This window comes from Labrus bergylta, chromosome 1 (genome assembly GCF_963930695.1).
Source record: "Labrus bergylta chromosome 1, fLabBer1.1, whole genome shotgun sequence".
NCBI lineage: Eukaryota > Metazoa > Chordata > Actinopteri > Labriformes > Labridae > Labrus > Labrus bergylta.
Genome location: NC_089195.1, coordinates 20978090 through 20994548, shown reverse-complemented (window position 1 = coordinate 20994548; position 16459 = coordinate 20978090). Strand labels below are relative to the sequence as shown.

The window sequence follows — 16459 nt, the reverse complement described above, 5'->3', positions numbered from 1 at the left end:
CCCCCGTATAAGGGCGAACAAAGGAGGAGGCTGGGGTGGGTGGGGCAAAGCTTTGTCAGCAGCAGTTACATGTTAAAAAAGATTCTAGACATGTTAGTCAAAATGTATGACAAAAGAGACACATCATGAAGGTTCATTTTGTTGTCATTTTTATTTTATTTTTGGGACTTTAGGGGCTCTGTACAAATTTGTGTGCCACACACAGAGTGTGAAAAAAATAAAACTTAGCCAAAACAATGGACACCCATAACATATGCAACTGAGTATATAGAAATAACAAAGAAGTAAACAAAGGAAGAAGGAATTCAACTCTCAGAAAAACATGAAACAGACAATTTTGTGTAAATAACCAGAAAAACTATGAAATATGCAGGTGTATATTTGACCCTCCCTGTTTATTATTGGGTTACATTTACGTGAGTGACGTAGTCTTGTGATGATGCTACTATACTGTGAATCGTGTTGTGGAGAGGTTTAGGGACCATGGATAGCAGTAGGCTATAGCCCTCAAAAGTAGGCTAATTGAAAACGGAACTGGTTGGCTTCTTTTGATCATTAATTGATCATTGGTGGGTCTAACAAAATCTTTGTAGGGGTGCAGTCGACCGACCTAGCTCTAACCTGCCGCTGTTAATAAGATAACTTTAGATTAGGCTAAATGTAATCCAATAAAATAATAAGAAGATAGGCCTACTGCACTATTTTTTAAATATTGCCTGCCCTGAATTAGCCTATTGTATTGTGTGGCATTGGTAAGTTTATTAGCATTTCCCTTAATGAAAAAAATGGATACTGAAATAGAGACAAAGAGAAAGATAGAACAATAAAAATACAATTGCAAAACAATAGGCTACACACAATAAAAACGAGTTGAAAAAAAATCCATGGTTTTACATTAAGGATTTCTATGTAATGCCATAATGAGCAGACATAGTCTGTAGCCTATAGTCTGTATTCTGCGGTGCAGCGTGTTCAGCTCTCGGTGACGCGCTGTGACTTCACACGGAGGCTGGAGGAGGACGCCGCCGCTCCGAGCAGCTCTCTCTCCGTCTCCTCTTCTTTGTCAGCGACCGTCGGTGAAGCAGAAAGCCGGAGGGATGCAGCCAGCGGGCGCGTACGGCGCCGGGAAGGCCGGGAGCGTCAACTTTGATCCGGTCGCCTTCTTCACGCATCCCCGCACCATCCTCAGGCTGATGTCATGGGTAAGTGAGCATCCTCTGCAACGTAAAGGTTTCTATGAATGGACAGGCCTACCTGCAACCTGCTCTGTTTCATTCACATTGTCTTGGTATATCTCGCGCTTTGTTCATACACAGCCAGCTCATGATTAATATAGGATACTCCAGATTTTAAATTAAGATCTAACTACTGATGTGTTGTAGATCGATAAGGATGATCAGAAATCATGTGAGTGATGCTGCTCGAGCTTCAGCAGCAGCTTCTGATTACCATATGTTTATCTGGAGCCTCTTTGTGTCTAGATGGTGCTCATGTGTTTGATTAAAATGCCCGCTAGCCAGAATGTAACACCTCTCTGTGTAATGTCAGTGCAGCGGTGAGTCACCACACAGCGTTTAATTTGTGCCCTGAAGGAATATATAAGAAGTAATTCGTTTTTTAAAGGAGGCGCAGCTCAAAAGAGGGACAGAAACCTTCTCCCTGTCTGTCTTATAATTACATTTCATGATACATCTGCAACAAAGCACACCAAGCAGTGAAACATAACAAGGGAGGAGAAACAAAATCAAGTCAAAAAGAAGATATCTAAAGAAAAAACAGATACAAATTGTAACATGTCAGCACTTTAAACAATAATAATAAAAAAAATAAGCATACATAGGCCCTACATGCTTTTCAAGAATTTACATTTAAAGCATCTGTACTCAACTACAAAAGTTACCATTTACTTTTCAAATTCAAATAGCCCTTAAATGTATCACCCACAAAATGATTATGATTTTTAAAGGTTTAAGCCGCTGATAATGGTTGTTTAGATTGGGTTTAATTACTCTAACCGCAGCCTTAATGTCATGTGCTTTTAAATGCTTTAGTGATCATGTTACAATACACATCAAGACAATGATTTCAATAAATGTGACACAAAGCAGCTGAAATCAAAGTGCATCCTTCTAATTACGTGAAGAGCTTCAAAATCACAATCTCGTCGCTCCATGACCGTCCAGTGTTCACCAATGACTCAGGTTCATCTCAAGGTTTCTGCCTGTTGAAAGAAGTTTTTCTTTGCCACTGTTCCCAAGTACTTGACAAAGCTATTCATGTCGGGTCTCTAAATAACATCACAAAGAGAGCTGTCTAGACAGGCTCTTTATGTAAAGTGTTAAGTGAGAGAAAAAGTCCATCATATTGTGTTCTTTTTAAATGAAAATGGATTGAATGGGCAGAACTACAGACCGACATAAAATGACCACAAATACATAAACAACAACATATTCCGAATACATGCATTACCTAAACAAACAATAAGCCACATTTCAATTGAATTTAATTCAATTCAAAAAACTTTATTTTCCCCCGGGGGGCAATACATTTGCAGGTTTGATACATAAATAATAACCAAGCGCTCAGAACATATCTGCCTGGCTAGAAACATTTTAGGAAGGGAAAGTTGGAATTATGTTGTTGTTTTTGCAACATGGGTGAACAAACAACGACACCTTGAATGGTTCTTCATCCCAATTTGGATGGAGGAAAATCTATAGTTAGTAGACAATCTTATGAACGTATTTTCATTGATCGCTTCTGCTCGGGCCCTGATCTGCTTTTCTCTGATGCTGATTTTTTAGGTTTTTTTTAATTCCCTCTTTTTTCCTCAGTGTGAGCTGTTTAAAGCAGCCTGTCTAAAGTTTTGATATCCATTCTTGGTTGTTTGTAGACCCAAAATAACTATTACAAACTTCATTGTGTTTGTATCGTAAATCAGTTTCATCTGTGGCCTTTATGAGGAATGATAGGCATTCATACTCCAGTGTGAGTTCATTCTCTTCTGCCTGTTAGATAATAAATCAACACATGTGTGTTTCCCTGCAGGTTTTCTCCATGGTGGTGTTCAGCTGCATTGTGAACGAGGGCTACATCAATATCGGCAGTGAGCGTTTGCTTTGCGTCTTCAACAACAACGCAGACGCCTGTAACTACGGAGTCACTATCGGCGTGGCCTGTTTCCTTGGCAGCATCTTTTTCCTAATCCTGGATGTTTACTTTCCCTCCATCAGTAGCGTCAAGGACAGAAGACGTGCTGTCCTGCTGGACCTTGTCTTTTCTGGTACACTTAATTATAAATGGACCACTGTTGAAAGAAAATTAAATGAATATGCAGTGAAATCTAAACATTTATAGTTAGGCTTCAACATGAAAAAGCAAGAACATCCGAAAGAAATGGCAAAATGTTAACATCTGTATCATTTTGAAGACGGAATAACATTAAGAAATATCCAGTATTAAGAATAAAAAGTAACTAGAAAGACTCTTAGAGTGCATAGACCTCTGCTGAGGCCTTGTTCAAGCAACAATATGTAGGTTTGGTGGGTGTCACGGTCTCTGAGTGAAATTACAGTCATAAGACACAGTGCTGTTACGACACCTTTTAGACAACTTGCATTTGTTTAACAGCAGAGAGTGCAAACTGTCATTACATTGTTAGAAACCAAACATAATATTTGAGGCTTTTTCACAGATATGACTCTCAAAGTGTCTTCACCCCGATGTCTGCAAAATGATTTGCATGTGGAGTATCTGTGTGCGTATTCAACTGTTACCATGCTATCTTTAGGCTGTGGCTAAATGGCTTCATTGGAGAGGGTCATTATTGTGCTAGTTGTTTGAAAGTTTCTAAACTTAAAAAGCTAACTAGAAGATCAACAAAGAAAGAGTCAACTTTTTGACTTAAGAAGGATTTGTTTGTATGAACTACTGAGACATTACTTATGTTATATGACCTTCTGCACCCGATAAAGCTGCCAAACATGAGTCAACGATGACACCGAATACGCAGTAATCAAGTGGTCCCAAACATTGTTGATAACAACACAGCCTAAAGTTACATCCAAGTCTGTTATGAATAATATCTGTAAGGAGGTGCACTCTACCATCGGATGGTTTCTTTATGTCCGGCTTCTTGCTTTTTTACGTACAAGCTTCTCGCAAGATGACCTCGGCCCGCTGCCAAAGTTACATAGTGCAGTAAACAGGCAACCTGGACTTTGGAAAGACGCCATTCTCTCTGTTAAAAGTTATTGTATGATCAAATTGACCTTCGGAACTACTATTTTAAGGTGGCAAAGTTACATATTGTTGCTTTAATGAATTACGTCAGTCATTATTGCCTGTTCATGATTAGAAAGTATCATAAATACATGATTAGAAAGTATCATAAATACTTCTTAAGCCAATGCTACACTTCCAATCAATTCTCATGAAATCTTCCTCATAGTTTTTTTTTTAAATCCTCTTGACAACAGGCTGAAACCATGACCTTCTAATCCACGATTATAAAAATGGCCAAGATACGTGACATAACCCAATTTGGGTTATTGGTTCCACTGTTCAAAGACTTGAAACACTAGTTTAATATATTTAGAAAATATGCATTCGTATTTAGTTGACAAGAGTTGTGTTATTAACTATAATTTTTTGTACAGCCAATATGAAGCTACAGCCATTAACTGCCTCGCTTAGATTAGTTTAGCAGAAAGACTTTGCAGAGGGAAAGGCAACGACCAGCAACTTAAAAATTGTATCTCCTTTGTTTAATGTAGACAACTGTTGAGTTGATTTATCATGTATCTGGTTGGTTTTTTATGTTGGGCAAAAGTTATGCTTTCACTTTCATTAATTAAGACATAGCTATTTTGACTGACGGATGCACGTTGTAGCTGTTTGCCTGGAGGCTTTAGGTCCACCTCAACAGGAGCTCTTTGCCTTTTCTAGATCCAAATTTAGTTGGAATCTGCATTATCATTATGGCAATTGCTATTGTTTGGCTTCAAAATGCTCAGAAACCACTGGGTGACATCATTTAGACTGCGCTCATGTTTTATACAGTCTTTGGTTCACTCATTAAAGTACAGTTCAAAAAAACGTATGCAACATACAGGTGAATGATGATGATACATTTTTTCCCTACCTCCAGGTCTTGCCAGCTTCCTGTGGTTTGTTGGCTTCTGTTTTCTGGCCAATCAGTGGCAGTCGACCTCTCCAGATGAGCTCCCATTGGCGCAGGGCTCGGATGCTGCCAGAGCCACCATTGCTTTTTGCTTCTTCTCCATCCTTTCCTGGGTCTGTATTGTATGCTTTTTTTTTTTTTACCTGTTCGTGTTTGTCTGTGTAAACGTGTCCTACGCCTGTGTCTACATTCATGTGTGTTTGTGTCCATCATCATGTGTGTGTGTGTGTGTGTGTGTGTGTGTGTGTGTGTGTGTGTGTGTGTGTGTGTGTGTGTGTGTGCGTGTATTCCAGGGGTATCAGTGTCTGCTGGAAATGAGCAGATTTAAGAGTATTTCCTTCATGGAGGACAAGCAAAGGCTCCTGCCCAGGACCCCTCCCACCCTCTCTCTAGTCTAACACACACAGACACACACACACACACACACACACACACACACACACACACACAAACACACAAACACACATGCACAAACACGTGCACAAACAAAGTCCAACCTGTGTATTTCAGATTGAACCGCTAAAGTTTGTTTGTAGTGTCAGGTTTCATTTAATAATACTAAGCTATAGAATTGGCTGATTCTCATTTAGCCATTTGCAAACAATCACCGTTTTTAAGACAAATGGGAAAATCTATTTAGCTTGCAATAACCACAGACCTTATTTCGGCCATGAAACCAAAAACCCTTTTGGTGGGTGGCACAGTGGTTAGTGCGCGTGCCCCATGTACAGAGGCTACAGTCCTCCAAGCTGTCAGCCCGGGTATGAATCTGGCCTGTGGCTCCTTTCCTGGATATCATTCCCCACTCTCTCTACTTGATTTCTGACTCTATCCATTGTCCTGTCTCTCTAATAAAGGCTCAAAAATCCCAAAATATATCTTAAACAAAAGAAAAAAAAACTCAATCTATTTCAAGATCAATGAACCTGCAAAAATCTGCAAATGAGTTTCATGTCTTCAAGACTTATTCACGCTAGAGTCTGACTTTGACCAAACAAAAAAGAAACACTTCAGATTAGCCACCAGTGCTCTTTGTAAGGTTTCAAGGAAAGAGTGTGGAAACAGGACCTTCTCTCAGCCAGACTTCCCTGCTTTAATAAATGAAAACATGACCAGTCAGACTGATTTATCTTCAACTGAAAACCCACAGTGCATAATATAGCAATCTTACCACCAAACCTAAAGCAGCCATTCATCTTGCTGTCAGAGAATGTCGAGGAGTTAACCTGTAATTGTGTCAAAGAAGTACAATATCTTACAAAAGATCTTATTTTAAACTTTGAAGTCATTTTTTATTGTTCCATGAAGACATAATGCCATTCTTCTTTTATGGAGGATGTATAGCCTTGGACAGAGAACTAAATCAATTATAGGAATTATTCTATTTTGTTTTTATTTCCACAATAAATGGCTTGATTTAGTGAAGGCATCAATGTTCTAAATCCAAAATAAGTTTCTCAACAACTTTGTGAAATGATTACCATTACATTTGTACATGCGTTTCTGGTCGTTTGGAAGAATCCAACAAACCTTGGTTTTCCTTTGACTTTTTAAAGAGCCATCAAAAGATTCAGCCAATGATGTTCATTGCCAAATACCTGCAAAACTAAAGGCTCTCCTTTCAGCATTAACTAGATTGTCATTCCTGCTTATCCGCCAAAATTAGCATGTTAACACACTAGCACCTAACACCTAGCATATAAGCATTGGCATTATTGACATTAGCACTGATTTTGTGCTACCTAGGCACAGCCTTGAAGGACTTCTTTACATGGTTGTTACTGTTGCAACACATTGGCAACTGGGGTTGGTATGACCAGCATGATTTCCATGCTGGTCAATGCTAGTTTGTCAAACAGGTAATGTAGACAGCTGTGCTTTGAAAGACTAATAAAATATATCTGTGGCAAGATTTCCTTTCACCATGCAGCAGAATTATTTACAGTCTGACTAGCAAATATAGAATTAGGTTAAAGTTTAGAGACAACGTGTATGACCAGACCAGTTACGTAAGCTGCACTAGAATGCTGATTTCCGGAATCTTAACTGCTGATGGGTCCAGGATTGAACTTCACATGGACTGATTTCCATTTACAGTATACAGCAAATACTGTACCCCCTGATCATTATAGTAAACCAATTTCATAGATTGCATATCAAGATTGATGGAAAAAAATCTGTCAGGAATTGAAGCCAAAAGACTTCCAGCTCCCCCTGGTGACTGACTACAGGATAGGTCATATGCTAATCTAGTACTAATTAAAGGACACGTCACATTTTTCTCACACAGGGATTCTGTCGTGATAGTTTTTACTGATTTAGTGCTAATTTTTCTGAGAAATTTAGTGGAATCTAAAGCAGATGTAATGTCATGTTAGACAGCTTGTTGACACATGCAGCACTTCCATGATCTTCAGGTGTGTGTCTGAATTAGAAAAGTTAAGGAAAAAAAGAAACATAAAGAAAAACTAACAATACAGTCATTGAATTTTCCAAAATAACTGAATTTGTTCTCTCTACATTTTTAAAGTTAATCCTGCTGGTCAAAATAACGCTGCCAGTACAATATGTCAGCGCCCATAGCCATGTATTTTGGTTTCACGTGTGGTCTATGTTGATGTACCATCAGTGGTCTTTGTATTTACACAGAGTGTAACTAACAGCTTCTGCTAATACGTGTGTTTGTTTGTGTGTTACTAACAGGCTGTGCTGACTCTGAGTGCGCTGCGTCGCTTCCTAAATGGAAGCAGCCGAAACTTGTTCACATGGCAACACCTGGAACCCGCTCCTAGCAATGCTCGAGCCACACCATACCCTATCGCAAGCGGAGCTACCATTGTAACTACCAACCCCTATCAGGCCCCGCCCTTCACTGAAACCCTAGACCCGCAAAAGCTCACACAGCAGAGACCCATGGCTCCTGCCTTCTAGAGACAGGCGGACAGACAGTCAGACAGAGGAAGCACGAGAACAACACTGAGAGTGACGCGGGCACAGACCCGCTCCTCTCTTTGGATTGGGGGGAATTTCAGGTCACGTGATGTATGATCTATTTTCACCATGGCAACTGCTAGCTCTGCTTGGTTAGTTGTAACTCTCTTGTGTCGAGAATAACTGTCCTCTGCTCATGCACACACAGTCACTCACGCACACAGACAGAAATCAGCGCACGTAAACACAACTGTACTCACTCTAACACACCTGGAAACACGTGTATACTTGGAAGAACCCCCCCCCCCTCCCCCCCACACACACACACACACACATGCACATTGTGACTGCATGTTCATATGGTGAGGTGCAGATTAACATAGATGTAGATCAGTGAAGAAGCTCCATTTGCCTTAGAAAAGGGTCTTTCAAGAATGAGATACAGAGAGTGAGGCTCTTGTTGCCCCGTGACCAATCACAAGCTTGCAGACCTGGGGCTTGTCATTGGCTGAAATTTAAGACGGACAGGCAGCTTGACAAATAGGAATGTCAGTAAATGAGATGCAGTAAATTTGGTATATTTTCTTGGCAAGGAAATAAAGGCAGGACAGATGAATGCATTCAGAATGCTGTAGTGTTTCAGTGTGAAATATTCATGTGATTCAATATTTTATTGTGATATGCTGAAGTGGCAAAATGAAATATAAAAAATAAAATCGGTCCTTTAACACACCGCACACTACACCGGAGCTTTGCGTCTGCCTTTGTTCACATCATTTTTTTTTACTTCGCTTCCTGCTATGTGTGAAAGTGTTTAAAATGTTTTTATGTATTGAGACCAAGATCCAAGGATGTGTTAGGCATATTAAACAACATCAGCTGGAAGATTATAATTAGAAAGTGTGAATGTTGCTTATGAATGTTGAATTCATTAGCAGCAGCAGGCGACAGATGTGTTGGCTTTATTTTTGGACATTGGAGGAGTGAATCACACATTTTACATCTTTATATGTGGAGAAAGAAGATATCTTTAGCAAAGTAATGTAGGGAAATAAAAGTCAGTCAGGAAGTGGTTTTATTCCATCACTTTCCAATCATGTTACAGCAAGTGAGCATTTTATTCCCTGCTTTCATTCTGGCGGACCAATGTTATCAACATTTGCATCAGCCAGAGTCGTCATTATAATCATCATCATCATTATAATCAACATCCTATAACACTATCATCCTCATCATCCATCATTTCCAGCAGATACGTTGACATTCAAAAATGTATAAATTCCCCTTTGTAGTTCTCACATCATTGCTGCTGTGTTAATAAAATATACTCTTTGCCTTTTTCTACAAAGTTTTACACACCTTAAAATCACCTGAATAAGCCCTTCTGTACATCTGCATCTGTCTAAACTTCACCCCGTACAGCTTAATGTCTTTACGCATCAGGAGAGACGAACCAGCTCCGGCTTCAGACAGCAGGGGGCAGTCTAAATCTGTATACCTCTAATCACATGCTTCATCACACTCGCCTGCATCTGAACTACCTCTACCCTGAGAATACTAGGACAGAGAAAAGGAAAGTGGAGGGAGTGAGTGAGAAACTTAGCAGTCCGAATGTTCAAAAAGATGGGGTCAGGAAAAGAAGCGAGGTAGAGAGTATGAAAGCCGAGGTCAGACAATTATTTACTCAGAGGCTCTTAGTGCAAATGTATTTCTTTCCATCTGTCAGGGTAGGATGTATATAAGGGCAGGAGTTTCTCAAATTCCACAAAGATATCCATGTTTAATTTGGCTGGAATTTAAGAACGATCGAAAAAGTGGTGGCTCCAGTGGCAGTTTACTGTAGATTATGAGGTATGTAAAGATTAGTCTTAATAAACATACAAAATGCCACATGGTTAAATATATAGAATTCTCATGTTGCTTAACTTTTAAAAGATGCTGTAATGCTCTGTACTATATTTGTTATTTTTGTAGAATTAATTATCTAATAAAATGTGCCTGCACCAATTTATGTAAGAGTGCCATTATAAATGGCTAATGAAATCCTTTGTCAGCTTTTGTGAAACTCAACTATACTTCTAGATATCAGGGCAGGATATAAGGTAAAGTAATGGAAAACCATGTTAAGCTTATACACTGTTTACTTGTTAGACAATGAACAGAAAATGAATCAGTGATTCATTTTCATTATTGATAATTGAACATGCTGAGTATTTGATGTTTTATCTTCTAAAATGCAACGATTCTGGGTTCTCTTGTTCAACATTTGAATAGAGGGGGTCTTTGGATATTGAGCACATTATAGGACAAAAAGGTTCTTGAAAAAAAAATGTGATGAGCCTTTTTCTATTATTTCTGATGTTTTATAAACCAAAATATAAACAACTAGTCTATCAAGAAACAAAACTGTTTGAGCAATAATTAAATAATCGTAAGATGCAATCAGAAGCTGTGTTTTTCTCTTTTTCAACACATCTTTGAGTACACGAGCAGATCACACACTAGCTCACTCCATGCTGCATCTCTGTGGTATTTTATCTCATACTCTCACCAAGGCTTGAGTTGTGAGGAAAAAGATTAAGAGTGAGAGTAGAAGGAGGAGATCAAGCAAGGGGCAGGTTAGTGTTGGAGTAAATATAGAAGGGGGAAGGGGGCTACTGTGTTTGAACTAAAGCTAGGACTATGATAGAAGAAAAGGAAATATCTTCTTGTGTGCATATTGTGTAAAAACTTCACAATGGGTCCTTGAACTCCTACACACCTACACACTCGGCCTGGAAGAGTCCTGCTCAAACACCCTGTGAAATTCTAGTGATTGGGCAGGATGAGGCGTCTGGCGGGTCCTTAAAAAATAGTAACAGGTATCTTTCCTGTTTTGGACTGTGGCTCCGCCCCCACTTATGTGCGCCAGTGGCACCAGGGTCCACCATGTCAGAAAATGATCTCTCCTGTCCCACTGAGTTTGTTCAGTCCTCCACAGAACTTCCCTCTGGTAGATTAGGAGAGAGGGTTGTGGCATCGAAGGACAGAGTCCGCCTTCTCAGCTCAACACTGCTGTTCATCAGCTGGGTTGCTATAGTAACAGGCTCCTCTCCTGGCGGCGGACTCATCCTCTGCTTCTTGTTCCTGCTGGACACCGGAGACACTGATTGGCTGAGGCGGCTCCGGTGCTCCCCGGGGCTCGGAGAAAGGTGTCTGCTTTTGTGTGAGGAGCCTGCTGGAGTTTGTGTGTGTGAGTGTGTGTGAACAGAACTGTTTATACTGCTCACTTCCTCATCTGCAGCGTCTAAATGGGGGCTGGGGGCTGAGCTGGGACCGGGGCTCACTGCCCTGGAGCTACAGAGCGGGGCTGATAATGTGGAGTCGCCGCTTGGGACCTTCTGACTGGACAGGCTCTGCTGGCTGACGGGCCTCTTCTCCACATCTGTTTCAGAATCGCAGATGGTCGGCTCAGGTACATGTTCCTGCCCAGTGCTTTCACTGTGGCTGCGGCTGTGGCTCCTGCATGAGATAACCCTCTGGGCGTGTGCGTATTTCAGTGTGTGTACGCTGGAAGATCGCTGGCGTTGTGGTGTGGAAGAGACAGCTGGAACAGTAAGGTGAGTCTCTGCCAGATCGTCAGCTGAGCCGCTCTGATCCACAGAGTCAGAGCGTACTGCCTCCTGCAGACATAGACAGAGCCACAAATACACAACTTTAAAGTGATTATGAGTTGTATGTTTTATAAGAAATAAACACCTAACAGATGCCAGGATCAAATTCTCAACTGCAATCCCTTTCTGAAGCAACAAAACTGTAAAACACTGGGAGACAAATACACAGTCCTGTTTTGTATTCTTTTTGCAATCTTGAAGCTAATATAAAGCTAAAGAGTCTAAGTTGCTGAGTCATTTAAAGTGGACATTGTTTTTCATCTATCTAGCCTTAAAAAGGAAAACCACAAAGGAAAAAGGAAATTTTACTCAAACATTGTAGTTTGGAATATATCCAAACCTTGAACTTTAAAATGCATTCTAGTACAAAACAACTGGGATGAATTTAGTCACCCATGTTGAACCGTATCATCACCGTCATTTAGGAAGCAGGAGACACATTTACAGCAACTAATGACTGTTTTGATTTACTTAAAGACATGTAAGTGTTGGTTGGACTTGAATGTCTAATTGCATATCATATCAATTTACAAAAAAACAAAGAAGTTATTCAAATGTTTCTGTCATTTACATTGAGATACTACAAATCATGTCTTCCTTACAATTGAGATAAACATTTAGCAAACGTTGTGTAGTGTGCATACTCAAGAGTCTGCTTATAGATTTCTAAAATATACTTTTTTATACTTTCTTTGCACCACTATAAAATGTTCTTGTTTAATGGATAAGTTGGCTGCAAAAAAAATTGCTATTGAAATAAATAAACATTTTTTTAAAGCAGTAATTCAACTGTTTGTTTTAAAGTAAGGATTTATTTCTTTATCAGAAGGTATTTAAAGAATATTTTGATTTTGGACTATCGAGTGGATGAAAACTATTAAAAGTGAATTGATGAGACTTTTTTCACATTTCCTTTATAAACGTAATATAAATTTGAATCCTGACAATAATTAGCAGAAATTAAGATGAATAAAAATGTTTTTAGTTGAAGCCCTTGTGTGAGAAATAAACAGAAGAAATTGGATAAGAACGAACCTGTCTCTGTAGCTGTCTGCTTGAAGAGCGGAAGGACGGCGGTCTCCTTAAGGCGGAGTTTTCAGGAACATAGGACGGACTAAGCATGTTTCTGTCCAAACTGTCTTCAGGACTGAGCCAATGAGAAGGGCTTCTGCTGGCACTGTACGTGGGACTTAGTCTGAGTGAAGAATGTCTGTCTATACTGTGGCTGGAGAGGAGTGTGGGTCTGTCTGTGTTGTGGTCTGGGTTCAGTCTGTATCCGTCCATACTGCGAGTCGAGCTCAGTCTCTGTCTGTTAATCCGATGAGCCGGGCTGAACTTGTATCCATCGATACTGTGTGCTGAGTTGAGTCTGTTTATTCTGTGAGCCGGGCTCAACCTGCATCCCTCTATGCTGTTGGCCGGACTCAGCCTGTGTGAAGAGTGTCTGTCGATACTCTGAGAGGTGCTGAGGAAAATCTTCGGCCTCATGCTGCGTCCAGAGCCCAGTGAGGCGTGGCTGATGGTGGGCAGAGCACCGGGAACCTGCAGCAGTGAGCCACCGCCGCTGGAGCCCAGAGACGACATGGATCCTGCAGAAAATAATGTGGCAAAGGTTATGTAGAAAAAAGTGATGAGAGAAGAAAAAATGTAGAGCTACAATTTCAATTAAACAAGAACTTCCCAGAGTTTGGATGAAAAAATGAAACAAAATGGGATTGGGATAGGAGTCATTCTTCCTAAATTGGGACGATACACAAGTATTTTTATTGAATTGGAATGGGACAGGAGGAAAAAATAACTCCTGTATTACCCCTGGTACACTCCAGTATACCTAAAACTCAGCAAAACTGTTTGCATTTGATGGATCTTTCAAAAGTGCCTTCCATTGTGATGTCAAAAGTGGAAATACTCAAGGTTGGATAGAAGCAGTAGTGGATAAACACATGCTTCAAAGGCATACACTAATCCTACCAATTTGTCACATACATTAAAAAAATAAATCTCCCTCTGAGGTCTATAATGACACTGCCTCTGGTTGTACTCTATCACACTTAAACTGCTTTCTGTGCTATTTCTGGAGGCAATAATCTTTACAGCATCAGTTGGTGGTTACAGCAGATGGAAAACTGTTCTTTAATTCAGTCGACTATATATAAAAAAAAGCCAAACTACCTGAGTAGCTGTAGATGGAGTAGGACTCCTGGCCAATGGGAGGATAGGGGGAGCATCTGAGAGGCTGAACATAGCTGTCGCTGGGGAGAGACAGCATGCGTCCCATGCTCTGCAAGTTGCCATGGGAACACTCCTCATCCTCCACCTGCACCTGCCAGATGAGATCATCATTACTGTCAAAGTTTTTGTCGCCTCCACTCCCTTTCCCCTCACACAACACGCAGCTTGTCCGTTACCTGGGCAGGTATGTCTGCGTTTGGGCCCTGTAGGTCTCCGCCCAGAGACGCCATGCTGTGCCGTCGGTTGGCCTCCTCTCTCTCCCTCCTCTCTTCCCTCTCCTTCTTCTCTTCCATCTCTCTCTTCTCTTCCCTCTCCTCCATCTCCTCCAGCTGTGCTTCCTTGTTGCTGTCCTCCAGGTGCTTCATCAGTACAGCAACAACCACGTTGACCAGCACGAATTGAGCCGTAAGGACGAAGGTGACGAAGTACACAGGGGAGATCAGGGGGAGGTAGGTGAGGCAATGGCGCTCCTGAGGGCGACACTCTCGTAATGTGTCCTGGACAACGTAAATTTAAAAAACAGGATTGAGATTACAAAGAAAAACTGTCAAAAAGATGAAGGTTCTTAAGGTGATCTATAAATTCTCTATGTTGCACTTCCTCTCTTCTCCAACAGGGGGGGATATTGCTCAGAGTATGAAAGGACTTTGAGCCTGTCACAGAAGAATAAATCGCTCTCCTAACCCTCTAATGTCAGCAGCTTTTAGTCCGTAATATAAACAGTGATCTTCTCTCTGCTGAATGCTAGGCCTGTCTCCTAACTAATGCTGCCAGACACACACATTTGCACTGACACAAACACAGACTTTTCCCTCCATCCCTCTGCCTAATAAATCTCCCACAGAGCAAATGAGAGAAAAGAAAATAACCTTCATGATCCCATTCCAGTTGTCCCCGGTAGACACCCTGAAGAGTGTGAGGAAAGCCATGCCAAAGTTGTCAAAAGTAGCATGGCGACTAAGACCCTCACACGGGTTTTCTTCTGAACACTCTGAAAGAGGATGAAGACAAAGAAAAGCGTATCAGAGGCAATAAGTATGCAAGAAGAAGGCGAGGGGGGAGAATGAAGGAGAATTGTGTGCAGATTAGAGCTGTGATTACAACACCGATTCTAAACTGACATAATTAATATAAGTAACAACACAATTTATGCATGTTACATAATCCAGCGGTATCTCTCCAGTATCAGCTGTGGCATACACACACACACACACACACACACACACACACACACACACACACACAACATCAGCATCAATTTATGTGTGCACACACATTTTCACACCCACGCACACTCGCGCACATGCATGCACGTCTAGCACACACACACTAACCCAGTTTTCCAAAGAGCTCAACTCCCAGAGCTGCATAGATGAAGAACAGCAACATGAAGAGCAGACCCAGATTCCCCACCTAGACGGACATGTTACACGCACACACAGATATATTCAGTGTATGCTACACAGAAAAAAAAACACATGTACAGTATACACCAGTTGAGACGCAAACATGCAAACAGATAAAAAGAGGCTGTAGCTAGAGACTGCTAAGCCTCATTGCATTGATGTTTAATTCATCTTAAAAATACAAGAAGCCATCCTAATAGCATGGAGTTCAGTTAGATTGTAGATTTGAAGTTAAAGAGAAACAAACGAGCCTGGATCCAGACCTCATGAGCCACAAACTGTCTTGTTTATTACAATTACAAAGCAATTCACAGGGACTTGGCTTGCATTCTACCATGAGGTATGGAGAATTTCAAGATGAAGTGCAAGGGGAAACGCGGCACTGCAAACACCAGGTTTCAATCCCCAGCAATGATCCATCACTTTGAAGACATTCCTGGGTGGAAAGGCAGAGTATGTTGCTACACTAGAGATTCTTAGAGGTATGTTGGATCACACATGAAGAAGGACATGGGTAATTAGAGGGATAGTACTCTGTGATCTTGGACTTACACATGCACATTTGAGAGGATATAATGTAGCTGCAGTTCATCAGCAGGAACAACGGTCTTTAAATATATATTTCTGCGCTGAATATTTGTTAGATCTCACTCTTACCCTGCACCGTTCTTCCTCCTCCTCCTTTCTTTCTCTACTGTCTCATTTCTCTTAGGTTCCCCTGAGGGTCCACTGGGCCCAGGAGCTGTGGAGGATCCTTTCTGAGGACTTCCCCTGCCCTAGAGCATTCAGCGTTCTCATTCCCCAATCACTTTTCACATTAAGTGTTCACAAGATTAAAGCTGTTTCCACCACAGGAACTCTCTCCAGACACAAGGAACCTTTCCAATAAGACAGAGCTGCAGCGTACTGGCTGCTCATTCATCATTATTAAGCACTCATGAGCACCTTATTACACGATAAGATGTAAGGTGGCTACATTACCATCGTCTAAAATGTAGCTAATAGTTACAATAGTTTTGTAACAATAGTTACAAAATGTCCCTACTTTCTTATTT

General features: G+C 40.8%; 2 protein-coding genes across 2 annotated transcripts in view; one reads left to right on the top strand and one right to left on the bottom strand.

Moving 5' to 3' along the window:
• The first annotated feature begins 230 nt into the window (after nucleotides 1–230).
• Nucleotides 231–8855, top strand: LOC109988238 (synaptogyrin-3). Its single transcript, XM_020639662.3, has 4 exons — nucleotides 231–1202; nucleotides 3049–3283; nucleotides 5150–5295; nucleotides 7886–8855. The coding sequence occupies exons 1-4, from the start codon at nucleotides 1098–1100 to the stop codon at nucleotides 8111–8113; spliced, it is 714 nt and encodes a 237-aa protein (XP_020495318.1). The 5' UTR covers nucleotides 231–1097; the 3' UTR covers nucleotides 8114–8855.
• Nucleotides 8856–9171: 316 nt separating this feature from the next.
• LOC109988237 (voltage-dependent T-type calcium channel subunit alpha-1H-like) overlaps nucleotides 9172–16459 on the bottom strand; it is a 44391-nt gene continuing 37103 nt past the window's right edge. The window contains exons 30-35 of the mRNA XM_065956261.1: nucleotides 15333–15411; nucleotides 14868–14989; nucleotides 14175–14495; nucleotides 13939–14089; nucleotides 12802–13355; nucleotides 9172–11775 (exon numbers count right to left, since the gene is read on the bottom strand). Coding sequence (XP_065812333.1) covers nucleotides 11080–11775; nucleotides 12802–13355; nucleotides 13939–14089; nucleotides 14175–14495; nucleotides 14868–14989; nucleotides 15333–15411 — 1923 coding nt within the window. The 3' untranslated portion in view covers nucleotides 9172–11079. The remainder of the gene's footprint in view (nucleotides 11776–12801; nucleotides 13356–13938; nucleotides 14090–14174; nucleotides 14496–14867; nucleotides 14990–15332; nucleotides 15412–16459) is intronic.

Excerpts from the sequence above, each read along its gene's own strand:
- LOC109988238 (XM_020639662.3), top strand. The coding sequence starts at position 1,098 with ATGCAGCCAGCGGGCGCGTACGGCGCCGGGAAGGCCGGGAGCGTCAAC. Across the intron at positions 1,203-3,048 it reads TCCTCAGGCTGATGTCATGG|GTTTTCTCCATGGTGGTGTT; the intron begins GTAAGTGAGCAT and ends GTTTCCCTGCAG. Across the intron at positions 5,296-7,885 it reads TCTTCTCCATCCTTTCCTGG|GCTGTGCTGACTCTGAGTGC; the intron begins GTCTGTATTGTA and ends TGTTACTAACAG.